This window comes from Bubalus kerabau, chromosome 2, assembly GCF_029407905.1.
Source record: "Bubalus kerabau isolate K-KA32 ecotype Philippines breed swamp buffalo chromosome 2, PCC_UOA_SB_1v2, whole genome shotgun sequence".
In the NCBI taxonomy this organism is placed as follows: Eukaryota; Metazoa; Chordata; class Mammalia; order Artiodactyla; family Bovidae; genus Bubalus; species Bubalus kerabau.
This window is the reverse complement of record NC_073625.1, coordinates 87,822,166-87,847,418: the sequence shown is the minus strand read 5'-3', so window position 1 is coordinate 87,847,418 and position 25,253 is coordinate 87,822,166. Positions and strand designations below refer to the sequence as shown.

Below are 25,253 nucleotides of genomic sequence, written 5' to 3'. Positions count from 1 at the left end.
AGGTCCAAAATCATTGCAGATGGTGATTGCAGCCATGAAATTAAAAGACGCTTACTCCTTGGAAGGAAAGTTATGACCGACCTAGATAGCACATTAAAAAGCAGAGATATTACTTTGCCAACAAAGGTCCATCTAGTCAAGGCTATGGTTTTTCCTGTGGTCATGTATGGATGTGAGAGTTGGACTGTGAAGAAAGCTGAGCGCCAAAGAATTGATGCTTTTGAACTGTGGTGTTGGAGAAGATTCTTGTGAGTCCCTTGGACTGCAAGGAGATCCAACCAGTCCATCCTAAAGGAGACCAGTCCTGGGTGTTCTGTGGAAAGACTGATGCTGAGGCTGAAACTCCAATACTTTGGCCACCTCATGCGAAGAGTTGACTCATTGGAAAAGACCCTGATGCTGGGAGGGACTGTGGGCAGGAGGAGAAGGGGATGACAGAGTATGAGATGGCTGGATGGCATCACCGACTCGATGGACATGGGTTTGGTTAGGCTCAGGGTGTTGGTGATGGACAGGGAGGCCTGGTGTGCTGCAATTCATGGGGTCGTAAAGAGTTGGACATGACTGAGCGATTGAACTGAACTGACTGATGGTAGAAATTAACAACATTGTAAAGCAATTATCCTCCAATTAAAAATTTAAAAATAAAAGATAAAAAGGTACCCATCTCTATAGTGAACATCCAAAGAAATTATAAAACTCTTAAAGGTGAAAGCACGTGCTGTGTTGTATCAGAAACTTAAGGGTTGCTGTTGTTTTGAAGATAGTGCTAAGAAACAGGGAAAGAGCTCTTCAGGTCCTTAAAATCCTGTCACTCATATGATTACAGGCAACACCTACCTAGGAATTCTTTCCCTAGTAGGGAATTTGGGCTTCCCTCATAGCTCAGTTGGTAAAGAATCTGCCTGCAGTGCAGGTTCGTTTCCTGGGTGGGGAAGATCCCCTTGAGAAGGAAACGGCAACCCACCCCAGTATTCTTGCCTGGAGAATCCCATGGACAGAGGAGCCTGGCAGGCTACAATCCATGGGGTCATAAGAGTTGGACACGACTTAGTGATTAAACCACCACCACTAGGGAATTTACTAGCCAAATGTGTTGGTTATTCATTTTAAATATTTTGGTCCTCCATTTTATTTTAAACTCAATCACTGAAATTTCCCCTGCCCATGATACCAAGTTAAAAGAAAAATAATAATAAAAATAAAAAAAGCCTCCTCTTAAATGCCTGGAAGATTCTCTGAAAGCATGGTTTCAAATGCTAAGTCAAAAACAGCAGAAGGTGATGTCATTGTTTACCTGACATAAATTCTGACTCTTAGATAATATTGGAATAAAGGTGATTAAAGAATGGCTAATTCAGAGACACACAATCTATAAGTTAAGTGAGCTTCCAGGTACTAAAAATCTATTAGATTTGGCTATTTTTTTTTTTTTGTAGTTAGTGAAAAATGAAAAGGTTAGCTGTTTATATGACCCTTGGCCTCAAAAGTCCTGCATCTTGGTGCAGGACTGGTCCTGCACCAAGTTAGTCTGGTCCTTTTAAATCTAACTGTTCCATGACCTCTTGGCTTGTCTTTTTCATTGGCTTTTCATTTTTCTTCCCTAACAATCTAATCTTTCAATCATAGGAAGTATGATGCTTTGGAGTTAATGATCTTTGCTTTTTCTGCATATATTATAATAATTGCTAGGGTCTCTCACCTAGTCAGAGTATAATTCAAAAAATATTTATTTACATCAGATATCCATAGAGTTAGTGGACTTAATATATTTTATGTAAAAGTCTTATAAATTCAGAACATTTCTTCAATTTGTAGGAATTCAGATGGTAGAAGTTGTGATCGCAGAATAATATTACCAACATAAAGTATTTAATAGCTTGAACACCAACTTACCAAAAATGATTTCAAAATGAATTGAGAACAGCTTTCTGTACTAAACTATTATGTAGCAGCTGCTGTGGGCTAGGCATAGGGATTGAACTCTGATCTTTGGCAAGTCTCCTACATTGGCAGTAGAATTCTTCACCACAGAGCCACCAGGGAAACCCAGGTATTATTCTTAGCACTTTTCAAATAATAACTTATTTAATAATTATAAATAACAACAGAATGAGGTAGGTATTGTTATCACTAAGAATGGTGCAACAGAGGTTAAAAGGTTAAATAATTTGCCCAAACCTATATAGCTAGTAAGTACCTGTAAGAAACATGCTCACCAGCCCAAAACAAATGGGTGGACTTGTAGACATGAAGTACAGCCAAAGTGCGAGTTTTTAACTAAGGTCTTGAAAAATCTGGCGTCTGGTGGGTAGGCACACCCAGAGCGATTACAACATGGAATTTATTCCCTAACTCACAGGTTTCCACCCTCCCCCTACCCAGCTCCTTATTGGCTGTGTACTATGTGGCATACAATTTTCGTGGACTTCACCTAAGTTTCATTATTTCCTTATAGGGTACCCTTCTTTCTTCCTTCCCAAGTTACACCTGCATTTTTCAACAAAGGCTTTCTGGCTAGTAAGAAAGCCCAACAACCTGTTTTCTTAGGGACCCTCCAGGTGCCATTGAACTGTGTCAAGTCTGCAAGACATTAGTCAAGTTTAGAGAGAGAATGAAAAAGTTGGCTTAAAGCTCAACATTCAGAAAACGAAGATCATGGCATCTGGTCCCATCAATTCATAGCAAATAGATGGGGAAACAGTGGAAACAGTGTCACACTTTATTTTGGGGGGCTCCAAAATCACTGCCAATGGTGATTGCAGTCATGAAATTAAAAGATGCTTACTCCTTGAAAGGAAAGTTATGACCAACCTAAATAGCATATTCAAAAGCAAAGACATTAGTTTGCCAACAAAGGTCCGTCTAGTCAAGGCTATGGCTTTTCCAGTAGTCATGTATGGATGTGAGAGTTGGACTGTGAAGAAGGCTGAGCGCCAAAGAATTGATGCTTTTGAACTGTGGTGTTGGAGAAGACTCTTGAGAGTCTCTTGGACTGCAAGGAGATCCAACCAGTCCATTCTAAAGTAGATCAGTCTTGGGTGCTAAAGCTGAAACTCCAGTACTTTGGCCACCTCATGCGAAGGGTTGACTCATTGGAAAAGACTCTGATGCTGGGAGAGATTGGGGGCAGGAGGACAGAGAATGAGATGGCTGGATGGCATCACCGACTCGAAGGATGTGACTTTGAGTGTACTCCGGGAGTTGATGATGGACAGGGAGGCCTGGCGTGCTGCAATTCATGGGGTCTCAAAGAGTCAGACATGACTGAGCGAATGAATGGAACTGAACTGAGAGTCAGGGCACAGACAATGGTGGAGTCCTATCTCTTTAGGATCCAGTCTGATCTCTCTCCCCAACCCTAACTTAATCTAAAGAGTCCAGGCCTCAACTTTGTCATGTTCCCAAGTTTAGCAATGGCACCCTACTCCAGTACTCTTGCCTGGAAAATCCCATGGGCGGAGGAGCCTGGTAGGCTGCAGTCCATGAGGTCGCTAAGAGTCGGACATGACTGAACGACTTCAGTTTGACTTATCACTTTCATGCATTGGAGAAGGAAATGGCAACCCACTCCAGTGTTCTTGCCTGGAGAATCCCAGGGATGGGGGAGCCTGGTGGGCTGCCATCTATGTGGTCGCACAGAGTCGGACACGACTGAAGCGACTTAGCAGCAGCAGCAGCAAGTTTAGCTACTTCAGAACTAGTTACTTTGTCTTGAAAATGGACCACTTCAAGTTTATATTTCTTACAGTACCAAAGCCAAGATTCACACTCAGATACTTTGACTCTAAAAGATGGTGAATTTACTAGTACACCATTGTAAGTTTTGGCTAAAATTAAGATAAAGACGTATTCAATAAAGTAGCAGAGAGAAGCCTTGAGAGGGGAGTTTCCAGTGGCTCGAATTCGGGAGAGCTGACAGAACTTTTCACCTTTGTTTGAGTTTCTGTTTTAATCCCTATGTCAGTACAGCATGCTGTTCCCTGTCAAAGCTCTGCCCAGTGATGACCAAAAGTATGCTTCCATTTAGTATAGCTATCGCAGTTTAACATAATTGTAAACATAATTTACAACATCAAATATTTAAAAAAAAGTTTTTAAAGAGAGAAAAATTCAAGAAGCTTAACAATGTTAAGCTAGTAAGTATACATATTAGATTCAACAATGACTGAGGTTTGTAGATTTTATTGTATCCCATATTTATTTCCTTAATAGTCTCACTCCATAGAATTAATCCTCCCCAACTCCCTACTCTACCCCCTCACTAAGGGTTATACTGGTGGGAAACAATGTATTCCTTCACTTTGTCGATCTGTCTATTCATGGCCTTCTAATTCCTAATGGCTCAGATAGTAAAGAATCTGCCTGCAATGCAGGAGACATGGATTTGATCTCTGGGTCTGGAAGATCCCTTGGAGAAGGGATTGTATTCTTGCTTGGCAAGTCCCATGGACAGAGGAACCTGTCAGACTACACTCCATAGGGTCTCAGAGTTGGACACAAATGAGCAACTAACACTTTCTTTTTTCAAGAAAATAAAAAGAGCAGATTCCCTTCTATCACTCACCTAGGTGTCTACTTAGTTTCTGGTGTAGGTTTTTAGGGATACTTCCGTGGCAGAACTGTAACCATTTGAAACTCCACCACCTACATATATGTACATACATACATACATATAAATATTTACCAGTAGTAGAAATATTTTCCTATTTAAAACTATTTCCACAATTAGGTAAGAAATGATATTGAGAATTTCTCTTTTCCTACTTATAAGCTTAGAATATGTTCCTAGAAAAAAAAATCTAGCTAATAATTTCTCATGCTGTATTTTTCTGAAGAAAGTAGTCACTCAGTATTTATGGTCAGAAAGCAAAAATTATATCTACTAATAAATGTGTTGTATTTTTAAGTGTATTCTATAAAAGTATTTTATATTTTATAAGATTGTAGTAATGCACACAAATCTACAAACTGCATCATTTAAAAGAAATGTAACATATCCATTGTCTCTGAGGAATATGTGGCATTACGTATTTTTAATCCATTTCAGCCCCTGTGAAATTACATAAGATAATCAACATTGTGGCACCAATTCATCAAGAAGGGTGAAATTTCACTATATTTTATTTATGTATTTAATAAGACTTTTATAACTAAGAGGTGACATTTTACTTTTGCATAGCTTAGCAATGCATTAATATCAATATATTCATTTTTATTTTTAAAGTGTACAGATAATTTATGATACTTTAATAATCGGAGAATATTACTAATTTAAAATTCTTGGAGCATGCATTAAAATGACCTTCACATTTAGATTTAATAGTCTATTGGTTTCAAATCAACAATGGGAGAGAAAGTGAGAGGTGAAATGTGGATAAACTCAAAAATATCTTCCTTTAGAGACAAATGTCAAGTAAAACTTGAACTTTCCTGTATAACATTAGCACAGTGACTTTCAAAGTTCCATACTGAAGCTCCCCTGACACAGCAAACTTGATGGCCCTAAAGTGATGCGCCTTTAAATGTTCAAGAGTTAAAGCAAATAACACAACTTTTGCTTATAAATCCTCAAAGAAACCTTTAGCTGCATTGATTTCCTAAGGACAAATTATGCCTAAGAAAAATTTGCCAGGTCTCCAAACCAGGGCTGGTGATTGCATGTCAGGAATCAATGTGATTTTTGAGAAAACATACATTCGCTGTAAGCAGCTGACAAATAATTATACTAAGAAAGAGAAACTTTTCCTTGACTGATATCAAAGACAAGCAACATTGATCACACAGAATTTTGTATATCCACTTCTTTTTCTAAAATTTAGAATAAAGAGACCAAAAGGATTGAAAATAGGATTTTCAAATGCAAAATGGACAGACTTACTGGTACATGCCATGGAAGGTGGGTCTTTTTCAGCTCGAAAGTAACCCTTTTCACACTGACAGACAGAAGTCGCTTCCACGTAGGTTAAACTGTGTGGAGGACACTTCGAACATTTTGTGTTGCCAGCAAACGCTTTATAGAATCCTGGTCTGCAAGCTGTGAACACAGGAAAAACAATTATTTTTTTTATTATTGCTAGAATTATTTTATTTGCACATGTACAACACATTTTAAATTATACACTTTGGAATTTAGTTCACACATACACAGAAAAGTCAATACATGCTAATATTAACGAATGAAATAGCTATTCATAATTAAGTTATACAATGGGGAATCATATTACATTACAACTAACTGATCATATTATCACCTCAACTTTTTGTAACTGCCACAAGCTAGACATGGGCTTTAGTCTTCTTATATGCACAATTCTTAGCATATTTTGAATATATAGTTATTATAGATGCCTGAAAACTTAAATGAGTCAATGAATAAGAATTAATTCACTGATGTCTAATATGCGGCTACTTTGTAAGTGGAATGAGCATTCTATTTATTTTTTAGTCAGTAGTTTTAGGTTTTGTTTGTATTTCTGTTAAAAATGGGATCAGTTCAGTTCAGTTCAGTCGCTCAGTCGTGTCCGACTCTCTGTGACCCCAGGAATTGCAGCACGGCAGGCCTCACTGTCCATCACCAACTCCCGGAGTTCACTCAGACTCACGTCCATCGAGTCAGTGATGCCATCCAGCCATCTCACCCTCTGTCGTCCCCTTCTCCTCCTGCCCCCAATCCCTCCCAGCATCAGAGTCTTTTCCAGTGAGTCAACTCTTCACATGAGGTGGCCAAAGTACTGGAGTTTCAGCTTTAGCATCATTCCTTCCAAAGAAATCCCAGGGCTCATCTTCTTCAGAATGGACTGGTTGGATCTCCCTGCAGTCCAAGGGACTCTCAAGAGTTTTCTCCAACACCACAATTCAAAAGCATCAGTACCTAAGTCTTCAGAACTTTTAAATTATTTTCTTATGCATCCCTTCTTTCTCTACCACTTCCTTTTTCTCTATTTATAGAGTATGTAAATTTCATTTCTAAAGAAAAACAGACCACCAAAAATAGGAATGTTTCCCAACATTATGTCAATACTGCAGAAGTAAAGTTTAGTATTATTTGATTCAGTGGTTTCTAATGTTTTATTTTAGGAGAAGTTATTCAGATATATACGATCAGGTTAAACATTCACTGTGGTATCTATTCCTATATTCAAAATATTCATGCTTTTGAATATAACATGCATCTAATATAACATAACAGATATGCTTTTTGTATGGATATTCACTTTAAATGTCATTTAGAAATTTTGCTTATTCATACCTTTTATTTCTTCTTCTTCAAATATTGTTTTCCTAAAATGCCAACACGCTGTTGTGTAGATGTATATTTACATATGTATGAACAGAAGGATTTCATACTGTTGATTTTTCAATACTGAGATAATATCAATAAACTGTATATTATTTTTATCAATAATCAACTATAGCATGAAAATTTCTCCATGTCAATGGCTGTAGTTTATTGTAATATATCTGCAGTATTTGTATCAACAATCCCCTACTTGAAAGAAATACTTTATAAACTATGCTGCAGTAAACATCCCCATGTTGATACTTACATTTCCGTTCCTAAGAGTAGGACTTCTGAGCCAGGGTATTTGTATAATTTAACACTTATTTCTATGTTACATTTCTAAATATATTTTGAAAGGTCAAACAAATGTAAGTGAGCACCCTAATCTTCCCCCCTACTAATCCTATCATTAATATTAGTTACTCCTTTACCTTCTGACAACACATGGAATTAAATATTGTTACTTCAATTGAAGCTTCCTAAATCCCACTAATACTGCACATTTTTTCATATTGCTATTGGTCCTTTGGTTATGAATTCTTTTATATCCTTTGTTCATTTTCTACTGGTTGCTTGTATTTTATTAACTTATAAGCAGTATTTATTAGCAATATCAATGTCATGTGTGTCATTTTTAAAAAGATTTTTTTGATGTGGAATATTTTTAAAATCTTTATAGAATTTGTTACAATATTGCTTCTGTTTTATATTTTTGGTTGCAAGGCATATGGGATCTGAGCTCCCTAACCTAAGATTGATCTACAACCTCTGCATTGGAAGGCAAAGTATTAACCACTGGACTGTCATGGAAGTCCCTGTCATTTTTGTTGTGTGTATATATATATATGTATATAATCAATTATATATATATATAATCAATTTTCTAATGACCTGAACATAAATGTCGCATTCACAGTAGATGAAAAACTATAAAATGGCATGAATTTAACCAATTAAGTGAAAGACCTTACAATGAATATTACAATATTTTGATAAAGAAACTGAAGACAACACAAACACATACAAAGACAGCCCATATTCCCATACTGCAATAATTCACTAAAATGTCCATACTACCCAAACCAACTATAGATTCAATGCAATCCTTATCAAAATTCCAATGGCATTCTTCACAGAAATATTAAAAACAATTCTAAAATTCATAGAACCACAAAAGACCCCAAACAGCCAAAGCAATTCTAAGAATAACATTGCTAAAGGCATCAGATCAGATCAGATCAGTTGCTCAGTCATGTCCGACTCTTTGCAACACCATGAATCGCAGCATGCCAGGCCTCCCTGTCCATCACCAACTCCCAGAGTTCACTCAGACTCACGTCCATCGAGTCAGTGATGCCATCCAGCCATCTCATCCTCTGTCGTCCCCTTCTCCTCCTGCCCCCAATCCCTCCCAGCATCAGAGTCTTTTCCAATGAGTCAACTCTTCGCATGAGGTGGCCAAAGTACTGGAGTTTCAGCTTTAGCGTCATTCCTTCCAAACGAATGCCAGGGCTGATCTCCTTCAGAATGGACTGGTTGGATCTCCTTGCAGTCCAAAGGACTCTCAAGAGTCTTCTCCAACACCACAGTTCAAAAGCATCAATTCTTCGGCACTCAGCCTTCTTCACAGTCCAACTCTCACATCTATACATGACCACAGGAAAAACCATAGCCTTGACTAGACGAACCTTTGTTGGCAAAGTAATGCCTCTGCTTTTGAATATGCTATCTAGGTTGGTCGTAACTTTCCTTCCAAGGAGTAAGCGTCTTTTAATTTCATGGCTGCAGTCACCATCTGTAGTGATTTTGGAGCCCCCCAAAATAAACTGTGACAGTATTTCCACTGTTTCCCCATCTATTTCCCATGAAGTGGTGGGACCAGATGCCATGGTCTTCATTTCTGAATGTTGAGCTTTAAGCCAACTTTTTCACTCTCCACTTTCACTTTCATCAAGAGGCTTTTTAGTTCCTCTTCACTTTCTGCCATAAGGGTGGTGTCATCTGCATATTTGAGGTTATTGATATTTCTCCCAGCAATCTTGATTCCAGCTTGTGTTTCTTCCATGTTTCCTGATTTCAAACTATACTATAGAAAGTTTAGTCGCTCAGTCATATCCAACTCTTTGCGACCCCATGGACTGTAGCCTACCAGGCTCCTCCATCCATGGGATTTTCCAGGCAAGAGTACTGGAGTGGGTTGCCATTTCCTTCTCCAGAGGATCTTCCTGACCCAGGGATTGAACCCGGGTCTCCCACATTGTGCTGCTGCTGCTGCTAAGTCGCTTCAGTCGTGTCCGACCCTGTGTGACCCCATAGATGGCAGCCCACCAGGCTCCCCCGTCCCAGGGATTCTCCAGGCAAGAACACTGGAGTGGGGTGCCATTTCCTTCTCCAATGCATGAAAGTGGAAAGTGAAAGTGAAGGCGTTCAGTCGTGTCCGACTCTTAGTGACCCCATGGACTGTAGCCTATCAGGCTCCTCTGTCCATGGGATTTTCCAGGCAAGAGTATAGGAGTGGGTTGCTATTGCCTTCTCCGCTCCCACATTGTAGGCAGACGCTTTACCGTCTGAGCCACCAGGGAAGTTAACTATACTATAGAGTTATACAAATTGAAACAGTATAGTGTCAGTATAAAAAATATATACCTAGACCACTGGAACAGAATAGACAGCCCAGAAATAAATTCCTAAATAAATAACTAATATTTGACAAAGAAGCTAAGAATTCTCAATCAGGAAAGAATAGTGTTTTCAATAAATGCTGTAAGGAAAACTGGTTAACCACAGACAGAAAAGTGAAACTGGACCTGACTAGACACTACTCCTTGGAAGGAAAGTTATGACCAACCTAGACAACATATTAAAAAACAGAGACATTACTTTGCCAACAAAGGTCCGTCTAGTCAAGGCTATGGTTTTTCCTATGGTCATGTATGGATGTGAGAGTTGGACTGTGAAGAAGGCTGAGCACTGAAGAATTGATGCTTTTGAACTGTGGTGTTGGAGAAGACTCTTGAGAGTCCCTTGGACTGCAAGGAGATCCAACCAGTCCATCCTAAAGGAGACCAGTCCTGGGTGTTCATTGGAAGGACTGATGCTGAAGCAGAAACTCCAATACTTTGGCCACCTCATGAGAAGAGCTGACTCATTGAAAAAGACCCTGATGCTGGGAGGGATTGGGGGCAGGAGGAGAAGGGGACGACAGAGGATGAGATGGCTGGATGGCATCACAGAGTCGATGGACATGAGTTTGGGTGAACTCTGGGAGCTGGTGATGGACAGGGAGGCCTGGTGTACTGCGATTCATGGGGTCGCAAAGAGTCAGACACGACTGAGTGACTGAACAGACTGAATGAGACACTACTCACAAAAATTAACTCAAAATGGATTAGAGACTAAAAAATAAGATCTGAAACTGTAAAACTTTTAGAAGAAAACATAGAGGAACATCTTGATATTGGTCTTGGCAATGATTAAAAAAAGAAAAATATCACAGCAAAAGCACCAGCAACAAAAGCAAGTAGCACTACATCAAACTAAAAAGCTTCAGCACAGCAAAAGAAACAGGTAAAAATAATGAACAGGCAACTGATAGAATGGGTCAAAAGATTTGAAAATAATATATCTGATAAACTGATAATACCTAAAGTATATAAAGAGCTCACATAACTCAATAATAACAAAACCAAAAAAGTGCAGTTAAAAAATAGGCAGAGGAACTGAATAGACCTTTCTTTAAAGAAGACATACAAATGGCCAACAAGTACAGGAAAAGATGCTCAATACAACTAATCATCAGGGAAATGCAAATGAAAACCAAAATGACATGTAGTCTTACAACTGTTAGAATGGAAGTTATCAAGAAGAGAAGAGATACCTGATGGCAGGGATGTAGAGAAAAGGGAACTCTTGTGTACTGTTGGTGGGAATGCAAGTTAGTGTAGCCAATATGGAAAACAGTATGGCCGTTTCTCAGAAAACTAAAAATAGACCTACCAAGTGACCCAGCAATCCTATTTCTGGGTATATATTCAAAGGAAATGAAAAGAGGATATGAAAAAGTTACCTGCACTACAGCATTATTCGCAATAGCCAAGATATGGAAAAAGTCAGTCTCTGTCAATGGAAGAATGAATAAAGAAGATATACAGTAATTCTATATTTTAGTTTAGAGTGACACTACCATTTGGGGGGATTATTTGGTACCATCTACTACAGAGGAACATACACATTTCTTCTGACAATGCCACTCACTGGCATATACCCAACAGAACAGCACAAATTGAAAGTAGCTTCTCTCCCCACAGGCAGTCATACAAGTTCCATCGCTAAATGAGCTATCACGCCTCCATTTGATTTTCATTTTCTGCAATTTTGTTGACATGCTGATAATTCTCATGTGATGTGCTTTCTCCTCCCTTGCTTTGCCCTTGTTAGTGTAAACCTTCTATATTCTCTTACTCATTTTGGTAAGTGTGCTGAGGCAATGGAGATAAATAAATATGTTCAATCAACTATATTTTACAAAATTTACACTTCACTAAATTTCTAATTCTATAATTGAAGTAAATACATTTAATTGAGAATAATCAAATTACAAAATTATTGATGAGATATTTATGAAATGATTTTTAAAAATTTTCTGCTGCCATTTATTTACTGATAAAAGTATCATGAATGCTAAAAAATAAAATCAATGCAATTTGGTAGCAGGGATCTATAAAATGCAAAATATATAAATATATAATGTGTAAAATATATAAATATAGACTATGTAAAACATATAAATATATAATTACAAAATAATAAATAATCTAATACACAGCCTATTTAAAAAATACATTTATGATTTGAAGAACTTTAAGTGGTTGCCTAAAATAACAATAAAAGGTTGGCTATACATTAAAAAGTACAAAAAATTTTTATAGAATAGCATGTATTAAAGGTTCATACAATGAGTATAGTTATTGAAATAACACTAATATTAATGAAGTACATACCTTGCCATATAATTTCGCTTATTGATATCTGAAATTTCAGAAAATTAAATTATCTGGGTATTGATAGGAATACAGTTGAATAGTATTTCACACACACACACACACACACACACACGCATACACACACACAGGTTTGTCTGCTAAAACAAAATCAAGAAATGTGTGACCTGTCCTACACATATTATATTTCAAAAATTGAATTGTTAAGCTATATATTGGAGAAGGCAATGGCACCCCACTCCAGTACTCTTGCCTGGAAAATCCCATGGACGGAGGAGCCTGGTAGGCTGCAGTCCATGGGGTCCTGAAGAGTCGGACATGACTAAGTGACTTCACTTTCACTTTTCACTTTCATGCATTGAAGGAAATGGCAACCCACTCCAGTGTTGTTGCCTGGAGATTCCCAGGGACGGAGGAGCCTGGTGGGCTGCCGTCTATGGGGTCGCACAGGGTCGGACACGACTAAAGCGCCTTAGCATAGCAAGCTATATATTACTAGCAATGTTCAATGTTTTCTCTACTATCAGAGAACTTTAAGACAAGGAACCATGAGAAATCCTGGTTGGCATATCATGCTGTGCACTTCTCACCATCTGATGAAATATTCAATTGTGTATTGTCTGACAGGAGCTAATATTAATATAATTGACTGCTTTTCCTTCATAGGTGCTCAATAGTCTGTAAGTTTAGATAAACCTGAACGACTTATTAGTAAAATATGTGATGTGCATCATTTCTAAAACATTAGAACTCAGGAAATTTAATAAACTGGGATAGGCAGTCTCATTACTGTTTTCCTAGATATTACTCTGAAGTCATAAAAATTAAAATTTGCTGTCATGTAAGCAGAGAAGGCAGGGAAGATCAGATAATTGAAAAATAATAACAAAAGGAAAACCCCTAAAACTTAAGGTTAAATAAGCACAAATATTTTGTGTTTTTCAGAATAATCTATTAATAAATACTGAAGGAAAATTTCAAGACCAAATACAAGTCTACTAATAATAAAATGTGGATTATTCTTCAAGATCCTCATGAAGATAATATACATAAACTGTCCTGTCATGAATTCTAATTTCTTACTTCCACCAAAGAAATGTTTAAAGTGGACTTTCTCTTGAATCTGAACACAGTACCCCCCCACTTCCCCACCCCAGCAACTGTGAGGGCTCGGAAAAGTAAGTAGAACCAAGTCTAATGGAGAAACCCAAAATTTGTGGTACTATCAAGCTGGTTATGAATTTGCCAGTCTTTCCCCCTTGTCTCCTCCCTGTTTTCCCTGGTGCTTGGGCTGGAGACTCAACTGAATGGACTGGACACCTGGAAGTGGCCAACAGCTCACAGAGCTCCAGCTCACCTTGTCTCTGGAAGTGGGAAATGTTCAGGAGAGAATTAGGAATATGGAAATCCCTTCCCTCTTTCTCTCTCTCTCTTCTTGTTTTCTCATGCCCAGACCTCAAGTAATTGTGTTGTAGGCTGGTGGTGGTGGTCGGTAATGGGAGCTCACAGAAGACAAAATTCCCAAGAAGGAAAAACCTTCTTCCTCCTTCACTGAAGCTGTGGTTCTGAGAGGGTGGAGTCAACCTTCATTGCATTTTTTTCCTTCTGTTCTCCTCTCACTTGGTCCTGGATGTAGATCCAGTTGCAGAAGTGCACAGCAGAGTAGAACAAAGAAAGCCCCAGCTAGCTTTCTAGACAAAGGACCTTGAAGAGGAGTTTGAGGGATTCAGAAAGTACTAGGAAAAACACAGAGAGACCAGAGTCTGGGAAAGCAATCCCATAGTTGTTTATGAACCTCTGGGCTTGTTCCCAAACTGCACATACTTGGAACTGATTCTTTTCAACATACCAAAGACTTTGAGAAATGAACCAAAAGACTACTACCCAGGTCTCAGACTAGAAGTTTTAAACTTTTGGTTAGGTAAAAGAGATGACATCAATATAGAAGAAAGACACTTCTTTTATTTGTTTGTCTATGAGACACAAAAATTATAACATAAACCGGCATATATACTGCAAACCCACATAAGTTGCCTTTAACTAGCATAAAGTAGATACACAGATCTTAGTTTTGCCTCTCACCATTTTTTATCATTCACAGATTAATAATTTATTTTAAAATAAACTGTTTTTATTTGAGAGATAAGCAACGTTCAAGAACACAGCATTACAAGGAAAATAATGTCAGAAATACTTCAATAGTCTGAGACTGATGACATGCAGAATTACAATTCTAAAGCCATTTCTAGTATGAAAGTAAGGTAAGTGTTTTTATTCTGAAAGTTAAGATAAGGTGTGGGGAACAAAGGTTTATGTTAGCAGTTTTTAGGATTATACACCATTTTTATTTTTATACTAGTTTGAATAGAATCTAATAATAATAATGGTACAAAATAAAAAGCTAACCACATTTTTTCCTAAAAATACATAGCACTTTTTAAGTGTTCTAACATTAATTTTCTCATACTATTTTTATTTCATTTGGTGTTCCTAGGTGTATTTTAGTCAACCCAAATAAAGCCTGCCACAATACTACTTCCTTGCTATTTAGCAGTGCTTTTAATAAGTATGCCTACTGAGTCTATCATCTTATTTTCAGGTACTCTGAAATAAGATGCTGTTTAAAATTTTATTCTCTTATCATAGATTCTTATTTCTATTTCACTATTTTTTCTAGACATCTAATAATATCAGTTTTCAACTTTTTCTGTCAATATCCCTTTTTTGCATATTCCTTAAATCAGAGTAAATCTACTTTTCTGAGTAAGTAAAACCACTGTCAAAGAGAAAACACCCTGTGATCCACTGTATGATACAAAAGTAATAATAGCTACAGCAAAACCATTTATAATTATTGAGCATTCAGAATAGGTCTGATGTTGTGCAAAACTCTTTCTATACATTTTTTTATAATTCTATACATTTCTATATAATTTTCTATACAAAAATTAGTTACAAAGAATAATAAAGAGTGTGACCTTTGGAATTAGATTACATGGTTTTGAGTTCTCCTGTATTTTACTAACCCTGTCACTTCAGGCAGCTTATTTTTCTATGCATCTTTTTTCTCACCTATAAAATGGGGCACCTAGCAGAGAGGTTAATGTGAGTATTTAATGAATTAATACACATAGTAATCAGAAGGGTGCCTAGCATATTATTATGAAGATGAAGAAACTGAAATTAAGCAAAGTATAACATCTTGCTATGGTAGACTGTGTGTTCCAAAAATGTCTCCAACAATAATTCTCACTCTACATTTCCTTCTGACAATGTCGATAGATACTCTGCCCCATTATAAAGCAGACATTACTTTGCCGACAAAAATCCATCCAGTCAAAGCTATGATTTTTCCAGTAGTCATGTATGGATATGAGAGTTGGACTATAAAGAAAGCTGAGCACCGAAGAATTGATGCTTTTGAACCGTGGCATTGGAGAAGACTCTTGAGAGTCCCTTGGACTCAAGGAGATCAAACCAGTCCATCCTAAAGGAAATCAGTCCTGAATATTTATTGGAAGGACTGATGCTGAAGCTGAAACTCCAATACTTTGGCCACCTGATGCAAAAAACTGACTCATTGGAAAAAAATCCTGATTCTGGGAAAGATTGAAGGCAGGAGGAGGAGACGGCAGAGGATGAGATGGATGGATGGCATCACTGACTTGATGGACTTGAGTTTGAGCAAGCTCTGGGAGTTGGTGATGGACAGGAAAGACTAGCGTGCTGCAGTCCATGGGGTCGGAAAGAGTTGGGCATGACTGTGAGACTGAACTGACTGACCCTTCTCCATAAAGAGCTCAGGCTTATGTTTTTTCCTCTTAATCTGGGTGTATTTGTAATTACAGTGAGTTTCTAGGCAAAGTCATAAAAGATGATAGAGCCTCCGTCTGTTTCTTTTAGGATGGTTACTTTTAGAAGCTAGCCACTATGCCAAGGGGAAGGTCAAGCAGCCATGAAGAGGCCCAGGTAGAGACCTTAGGCCTTTGGTGCATGGCTGTGCTGAGCTCCCAGCTATCTGCCATCACCACACTGTCAGCCAGGTTACTGGGCTACCTGGGATGTAGATGCTCCAGGACCCAGTAAAGCTGCCCCAGATAATGCAGCCTGAAACAGAGATGAACTGTCCTAGCTGAATCTTGCTCAAATTTATAAGTAAAAACAAATGTTTGTTGTTGTTTAAAGTCACTAAGTTTGGGGGACTTTCTTATGCAGATCTGAGAGCCTGGGACACTTGCTGAAGGTCATATGGTGGAAGAACCAAAAATTAAAGCCTAGCTCCATTCCTATCTCTTTATTCTCATCATATTTAGTTCTCATTATGTACCTGTTCTATTTGGAACAGCATGCCTGCTTTGTTATCTAGGGCAGTGAAAGATTGAACCATGAACCACAACTTTTAAAGGACAATCAGTGATGGTCTTTGGGTTATAAATAACAGCTGTACCTAAAAATAAACTTTTGTGGGATTTAATTGACAGAGATAGTTTTAATTGACGGCTTTATGTTCTCTTGGGAACTTTCCTTTTTGGTAAGAAGCAAAATAAATATAGCTTTATTCAGACCACTAGAAATAAAAATATATTCCACAATGTTTTTTTTTTTTTCATAAAAAATGCTTTATGTACACATAACCCTTCATTTTATGGAAAAAGTAAGCAAGACATTTTATCTTTCAACATAGAATTGAAGAATAGACTCATCATAAAATGGCCTATATGCGTGATTTCAACATTTTGATCAAACTCACTCATCACTGCTCTAAGTCTCATATACTCTGACACATTGGTAAAGTTTGACAACATATTTTCTGCTGGCTTAGCAACAAACTTACAATCCATTCTTCAATCTGACAATTGTGAATGTCCTGCTGTCATGTATTTTTGGTATTTTTATAGTTGAATAGTGTAAAAAACTAATGTAAAAATTATTAAACAATATGCTATAAATTTTTTACTAACAAGAAGATAATTTCTTTTTAAAGAATTACTAAGCATATTGATATAATAATCACAATTTATTGTCCACTACAAATTGGTATTTTATAAACATTAGTATATTTAACTCTTACAAAATATTCTGTGATGTAAATATTAATATTTTCATTGTACAAATGAAGAGACAAAGTCTTTAATAGTTGTTCCATGTCACAGAGATGATAGATGAACAAGTCAGGATTTGAAGACAGGGTTTTGATTCTTAAGTCTAAACTTTGGAACAATGCTCATTGCTATATAAAAATAAATGTGTATACAAAAACATGCACATACAAATACGTACTATATATACATACTTTTTACTCCTAGCAATATTTATGTTTTTTCTCTTCCTTTGTAACCTACCACTAAAATTATCACCTGAATTCTGCATTTTGATATTTTCTATTTCTAGTTTGATATAAAAAGGCATGTCTTTTCCAGTATACTGCAAATTACTTAAAAATAAGGTTTCTATGTATGGCATTGCACTGAGACAGTACTATAGACAGAGCAGAGGATCAAACATAAGTTGTATGGATTATATATATATAATTAATATACTTATTAGTTGAAATTATGTGAGAATATTATAAAACTTAGCAGAGCAGATCTTCCAAAAGGTTTATCTGCTTTTCTTAAAAATTATAAAGATAAAATACTATAATATGACTTAAAATTTCTAAACTTTTTTGTTGAATTTATAACACCTTAAGTCAGAATTCAGACAGTATCACTTCCTATTTTCCATACAAACTTGAGATGATTACATTACATCATTGGCTGAATTGTGAATGGAAATTTCCAATGTATTTTCACCATATGTAGCCCTCCTTTTTATAGTTAAATTTCAGTACCTGAAATTCATAATGATATTTTGAATTTTACTTCATATTTAAAATTGTAATGATGTTTGTAAATTGTTTTAAGTATAGTTCACTTATATTAGTTTCAGGTGTACAATGGTTATTTAATATTTTTATAATTCATATAAAGTTAAGTATTGGCCATATTCACTGTACTGACTGTATTACATCATTGCATTTAATTTTATACCAGTACTTAGTACTTCTTAATTTTCTTCCCTTACTCTTCCTGTCTTCCCTTTCCTCCCTCAACTGGTAACCACTTGTTCTCTGTAAGTCTGTTTCTGTTTTGTTATATTCTTTCATTTATTTTTTTAGATTGTACCTATAAGTGAAAACATTCAATATTTATCTTTCAATCTCAGGCTTCTTTCACTAACTTAATACTTTCAGTGTTCATCCATGTTTTTACAAACAGGTAAATTTCATTCTTCTTAATGGCTGAGTAATACTTCCATATATGTGTGTATATATATATATATATATATATATATATATGTATATATAAAATACCACATCTTATTTATCCATTCACCTGTTGCTAGGGCTCCTCATATGTGGCTCAAAACTCTTGTCCCCTAGGAAGGATGAATCCATGGCCCTGTGATGCCCCTTCCTCTTCTGAGTCATCCATGCAGGGTGCAGGCCTCCACTAGATGACTTCTATCCCTTCTACTAGACTCCGTGTTTTTTTTTTCCCCCTGTACAGCCTTGGTTGTAAAGCTGTTGATAATCTTCAGGTTATTCTCAGTGAGTAAAACCATCAGTAATCTTTAGTTACACTCATTTCACCTGTAACCCACCTTTAGTAATCAAGGTCGTTGTAATTCCTGCTACAAAAGACATGCAAATCCTCCACGTGACATGGAGCATAAATGATAAGATGTTTGCCTAAGCTGTTTTCCAGAACTTGGAGTCCTCTGTGTCTAGTTTTGGAGAAGGCAATGTCACCCTACTCCTGTACTCTTGCCTGGAAAATACCCTGGATGGAGGAGCCTGGTGTGCTGCCCTCTATGGGGTTGCACAGAGCCAGACACGATTGAAGTGACTTAGCAGTAGCAGCAGCAGTGTCTAGTTTGGCTGAGCTAGTTAAGACCACTAACTTTTCAACTGGGCATGCACGAGTATTCTTTTGAATATGCAGAGGCCTGTGGCTTCCTTATGGCTGCACAGAACAGCAATTATCACATTTTTTTTCAATCACCTTTCCCCACACGCCTCATGCCTCAGACCTCCTAGCTTCTTTATTCTTTATCCCATAAGAACCCTGAGCCTCTGGCTTTCAGGACGTGGATTTGAGACCAGTTCTTATATTTCCTCACTTGGCTGCCTTGTGAAAAAACTCTCTCTTTGGGGTAAACTCTGCTGTCCCAATGTTTTGGCTTGCTGTGCACCGGACAAAATGACCCGTTTGGTAATATTTGCTCTATATATAGTTCTAGTTTTGATGTTTGCCGGGGGAGGTGAGCTCAGGGTCTTCCTACTCTTCGATCTTGATCCCTGGTTCTATTCCCATGTTTGTATGTTGAATAACAACTAATGGTGTACTAAATAGTACTTTATTTACTTCCTTTCTATTAATATTTTAAAATAACTTACAAAACCTTGGTTTACATTTCACTGAAATGTTCTGTAAATACTGAATTGAAGCACACTGGAACAGCATCTCCTATCTAGTACGAGTAGAGTACCAATATTGATCCAGTATGGTTTGGATATGACAGATTCTTATGGATCACAAGGATGCAGTCAAGGGTGAAATGTTGTATGCAGCAACAGCAGACACTCAAGATTCGTAACTTGTCATGCGTTGCTTTCAACAGCTCTATATGGCTGTTTGATCAGCAGAAACTAAGATGTGCAGGTTTTACAGATGCACAGATGTCATGTGTCTGATCAGAATATGGCCTCTTTATTTGGCTTATATCTAGTTCTACACAAGTAGAACCATTCCATATATTAATGCTCTTGGCCAGAGCCTGAATTTCCCAGTATGTATTTACACCCAGGCAGATCATATATAAGCTGGTGTTTGGATAATCCAATTTTCATGACAAACAGGAGTGGACTATAAAACCAGTTACAACATTTCATGAACTTGTAATAAGTGATTTTAGTTGAAAACTAGGAACCACAGAAGAACTTTGCTATTACAGAGCTATAAATTCCATTAATCAGAAGCTGTGTACATGCAAAATTTTTGTGTAATTCTTTTGTATATATCATTTTGTGTAAATCCTCTGTATACATATTTATAAGTATTTTAAACACAGTAAAGCAATTCTTAGCAGACTTTCATTTATGCAACTCCAAACTCTAATTAATCTACTTTATACACTTACAGGGCTTCTCTGGTGGTTCAGATGGTCAGATTTCCTTAAATTGGGACATTCTAGACACTAAGGTCAAAGAAGCTATTGGACCAAGTGACTGCTCTATGAACATACACAAATTGGTCTGTCTTTGCTCTCTGTTGCAAGTGCATATTACAATATTACACATGCCTACATTATAGCAGGTTTTTTTCTTTGCAGTGGTTTGATTCCATGACCTAGTCAATAGTGTGTGAGCACTTGCAAGAATAAAATATACATGTGTTAAAATTCTCATCCTCTAACACAGTGCTTAGTACATATTGGGTGTTCAATAAGTATTTGTTAAATAACTGATTAAATTAGTGGTCTTTGATATTCTTTGACTTATAAAACCAAAATTTTAATATTACGAATTTATTAGTTTGTAATTTAATAGTTAATATTACAAAATTATTAGTAATCTGATACAGCTTTTTTAACGGGGCAGGAACACTTGCAAAGCACCTGGAATTAACATAATACATTATTGCATCCCTTATTAAAGAAATATCACATTCAAGCACTACTTAGAAAATTTATCCTAAATTTAGTATGCGCTTTTATTTTGAAACCTGTAATTTTAGAACTCTTGCCTCAAATTGTCATGTTGATGAACATATTCAGCTCTCATTTGATTGAATGTTTTAATTTAAATGCATATGTAATTTTCATTTTTTGCACCTTTACAAACTGTAGAATTAATATAAAAATAACAGTGCTGTTCCAAAAACCATTTCGGAGAAGGCGATGGCACCCTATTCTAGTACTCTTGCCTGGAAAATCCCATGGATGGAGGAGCCTGGTAGGCAGGTCCATGGGGTCCCAAAGAGTCGGACATGACTGAGCGACTTCACTTTCACTTGTCACTTTCATGCATTGGAGAAGGAAGTGGCAACCAACTCCAGTGTTCTTGCCTGGAGAATCCCAGAGATGGGGGAGCCTGGTGGGCTCCTGTCTATAGGGTTGCACAGAGTCGGACACGACTGAAGCGACTTAGCAGCAGCAGCATTTTATTTTTTTAATATAAATTCATTTATTTTAATTGGAGGCTAATTACTTTACAATATTATATTGGTTTGCCATACATCAACATGAATCCGCCACGGGTGAACATGTGTTTCCCATCCTGAACTGCCCTCCCTATCCCATCCCTCTGGGTCATCCCAGTGCACCAGTCCCAAGCATCCTGTATTATGCATTGAACCTGGACTGGCAATTTGTTTCGATATATATATGTTTATATATAAACGTTTATATATATATATATATATATATAACGTCGATATATATATTGTTTATATATAAATGATAATATATATGTTTCAATGCCATTCTCCCAAATCAACCCACCCTCACACTCTCCCATAGAGTCCAAAAAACTGTTCTATACATCTGTGTCTCTTTTGCTATCGCATACAGGGTTATCATTACCATCTTTCTAAATTCCATATATATGTGTTAATTATACTGTATTGGTGTTTTTCTTTCTGGCTTACTTCACTCTGTATAATAGGCTCCAGTTTCATCCACCTCATTAGAATGGATTCAAATGTATTCTTTTTAATGGCTGAGTAATATTCCATTGTGTATATGTACCACTGCTTTCTTATCCATTCGTCTGCTGATGGACATCTAGGCTGCTTCCATGTCCTGGCTATTATAAACAGTGCTGTGATGAACATTGGGGTGCATGTGTCTCTTTCAATTCTGGTTTCCTCAGTGTGTATGCCCAGCAGTGGGATTGCTAGGTCATATGGCAGTTCTATTTCCAGTTTTTTAAGGAATCTCCACACTGTTCTCCATAGTGGCTGTACTAGTTTGCATTCCCACCAACAGTGGAAGAGGGTTCCCTTTTCTCCACACCCTCTCCAGCATTTATTGCTTGTAGACATTTGGATAGCAGCCATTCTGACTGGCATGAAATGGTCCCTCACTGTGGTTTTGATTTGCATTTCTCTGATAATGAGTGATGTTGAGCATCTTTTCATGTGTTAGCCGTATGTCTTCTGTGGAGAAATGTCTGTTTAGTTATTTGGCTCATTTTTTGATTGGGTCATTTATTTTTCTGTAATTGAGCTGCAGGAGTTGCTTGTATATTTTTGAGATTAATTCTTTGTCAGTTGCTTCATTTGCTATTATTTTTTCCTATTCTGAAGGCTGTCTTTTCACCTTGCTTATAGTTTCCTTTGTGGTGCAGAAGCTTTTAATTTTAATTAGGTCCCATTTGTTTATTTTTGCTTCTTTTCCAATATTCTGGGAGGTGGGTCATAGAGGATCCTGCTGTGCATTTTCAAGTACAATCACCTTTGATTATACTCAAGTGGAGCAACTTTGGTAAATGTATAACTGTCTGCAGTTATTAGTCACTCAACATATAATAGAGAAGTCAGTGGTACAGGTAGTATAAGACCCAGTCCCTGAAGAGGTAATGACTATACACTTCAAGTTGCTGCTGCAGCTAAGTCACTTCAGTCATGTCCGACTCTGTGTGACCCCATGGACTGCAGCCCACCAGGCTCCCCTGTCCCTGGGATTCTCCAGGCAAGAACAATGGAGTGGGTTGCCATTGCCTTCTCCAGTGCATGAAAGTGAAAAGTGAAAGTGAAGTCGCTCAGTCATGTCTGACTCTTAGCGACCCCATGGACTGCAGCCCACCAGGGTCCTCTGTCCATGGGATTTTCCAGGCAAGAGTACTGGAGTGGGGTGCCATTGCCTTCTCCGACACTTCAAGTTATATGATGATATTAGTCACTATGCGATTATATCACAAATGGTACAGATGATAAATGCCTGGTGTTTCAAGGAGAAACACATTAATGTCAGGTGGAGTATATTGAATTGGCCTAGAGATGTGGCATTTTAACTGGACTTTTTCCTATAGAAAGGTAGAATAAGATTAAGAATGAAAGAAAAATGATCTGGAAATGAAACTGAGTATCACAAGTTCCCAAGTATGGAGAGGATGCCAACTTTGATAAAATGAAGAACTAACAGTGGAAAGAAGAGAGATAGAAAGTAAAGGGGGATGGTTATTAGAAGTCTTATAAGACAACTTAAAGAAGTGTATATTAATTAATGGATAGAGAAACATTTGAAAAAAAGGATGCAAGTTTATTTAAACTGGAGTCTTCTAACAGTGCATCAAATGTATTAAAGAGATGTGAGGTGAGAAGTGTTAGGACCAGTTGGGAGACTAAGGCCTCGATCTGGAGAATATTTAACAACTAAAGAAGAGTGGTAGTGGTGAAAGAAGGAAACACTATATTGTGAAGACATATGATTTAAAGAAATAGTCTGGACAAAGAATAAGGTTGAGATTAAGTACAGCTTAAACATATTTATTAACTATTTTTAATATACTTAATGATGTTGAGTATATCACTGAGGATAAAATTGGGGGTTTTTGCCATTATAATTCAGATCCTATTTCAACCAATATTATCCAAATATGATTTCTTCTTTTAAGTATATTAAAATCCCCTGGAGAAGGGAAAGGTTACCCATTCCAGTATTCTGACCTGTAGAATTCCATGGACTATACAGTCCATTGGGTAGCAAAGAGTTGGACATGACTTAGACCTTCACTTTCACTGGTTGAAATATATTGCCTTATTTAACAACTGTAAGTCTGAATTTACTCATCTGTAAAATGGAGATGATAATAGACCTAACTGTTGGGATTTGAAAAATAATTTATATAATGTATCAGTTGTTTCCTAGCTCATTATAAGCAATGGATAAATATTATATCCATAAGTTTTAAGGTCAAGCATTCTACAGAAATTTACCATGTCCAAGAAAGAAACTCTCATACTCAAATAATCAGGAAATCAGCTGTAATGGTTAAACCAAATATCCCCAGTCATGTATATTGTAAATGAATAGTCATTTCCAAAAAAAGAATTAAAAATGTATACATAATACTATCAGTTCAGTTCAGTTGCTCAATCATGTCCCACACTTTGTCACCCCATGACTGCAGCAAGCCAGGCCTCCTTGTACATCACCAACTCTTGGAGTTTACTCAAACTCATGTCCATTGAGTCAGTGATGCCATCCAACCATCTCATCCTCTGTCGTCCCCTTCTCCTGCCGCCTTCAATCTTTCCCAGCATCAGGGTATTTTCAAATGAGTCAGCTCTTTGTAACAGGTGGATAGAGTATTGGAGTTTCATCTTCAACATCTGTCCTTCCAATGAATATTCAGACTGATATCATTTAGGATGGAAAGGACTCTCAAGAGTCTTCTCCAATACCACAGTTCAAAAGCATCAATTCTTCAGCTCTCAGCTTTCTTTATGGTCCAAATCTCATATCCATATATGACTACTGGAAAAACCATAGCTTTGACTAGATGGACCTTTGTTGGCAAAGTAACGTCTCTGCTTTTTAATATGTTGTCTGGGTTGGTCATAACTTTCCTTTCAAGGAGTAAGCATCTTTTAATTTCATGGCTGCAGTCACCATCTGCAGTGATTTTGGAGCCCCCCAAAATAGTCTGCCACAGTTTCCACTGTTTCCCCATGAAACAGTGGAATTTGTCATGATTTGATGGGACTATTTGCCATGAATTGATGGGACTGGATGTCATGATTTTAGTTTTCTGAATGTTGAGCTTTAAGCCAACTTTTCACTTTCCTCTTTCACTTTCATCAAGAGGAGCTTTAGTTCTTCTTCACTTTCTGCCATAAGGGTGGTGCCATCTGCATAGCTGAGGTTATTGACATTTCTCCTGGCAATCGTGATTCCAGCTTGTGCTTGATCTTACACAG

General features: G+C 37.2%; 1 protein-coding gene across 1 annotated transcript in view; it reads right to left on the bottom strand.

Annotated features, from left to right (window-relative positions):
• The window catches only part of EPHA6 (EPH receptor A6), a 1,024,550-nt gene that overhangs the window by 573,666 nt on the left and 425,631 nt on the right, over positions 1-25,253 (bottom strand). Inside the window, exon 4 of the mRNA XM_055567870.1 lies at positions 5,882-6,037. Within this exon, the coding sequence (XP_055423845.1) occupies positions 5,882-6,037 (156 nt within the window). The remainder of the gene's footprint in view (positions 1-5,881; positions 6,038-25,253) is intronic.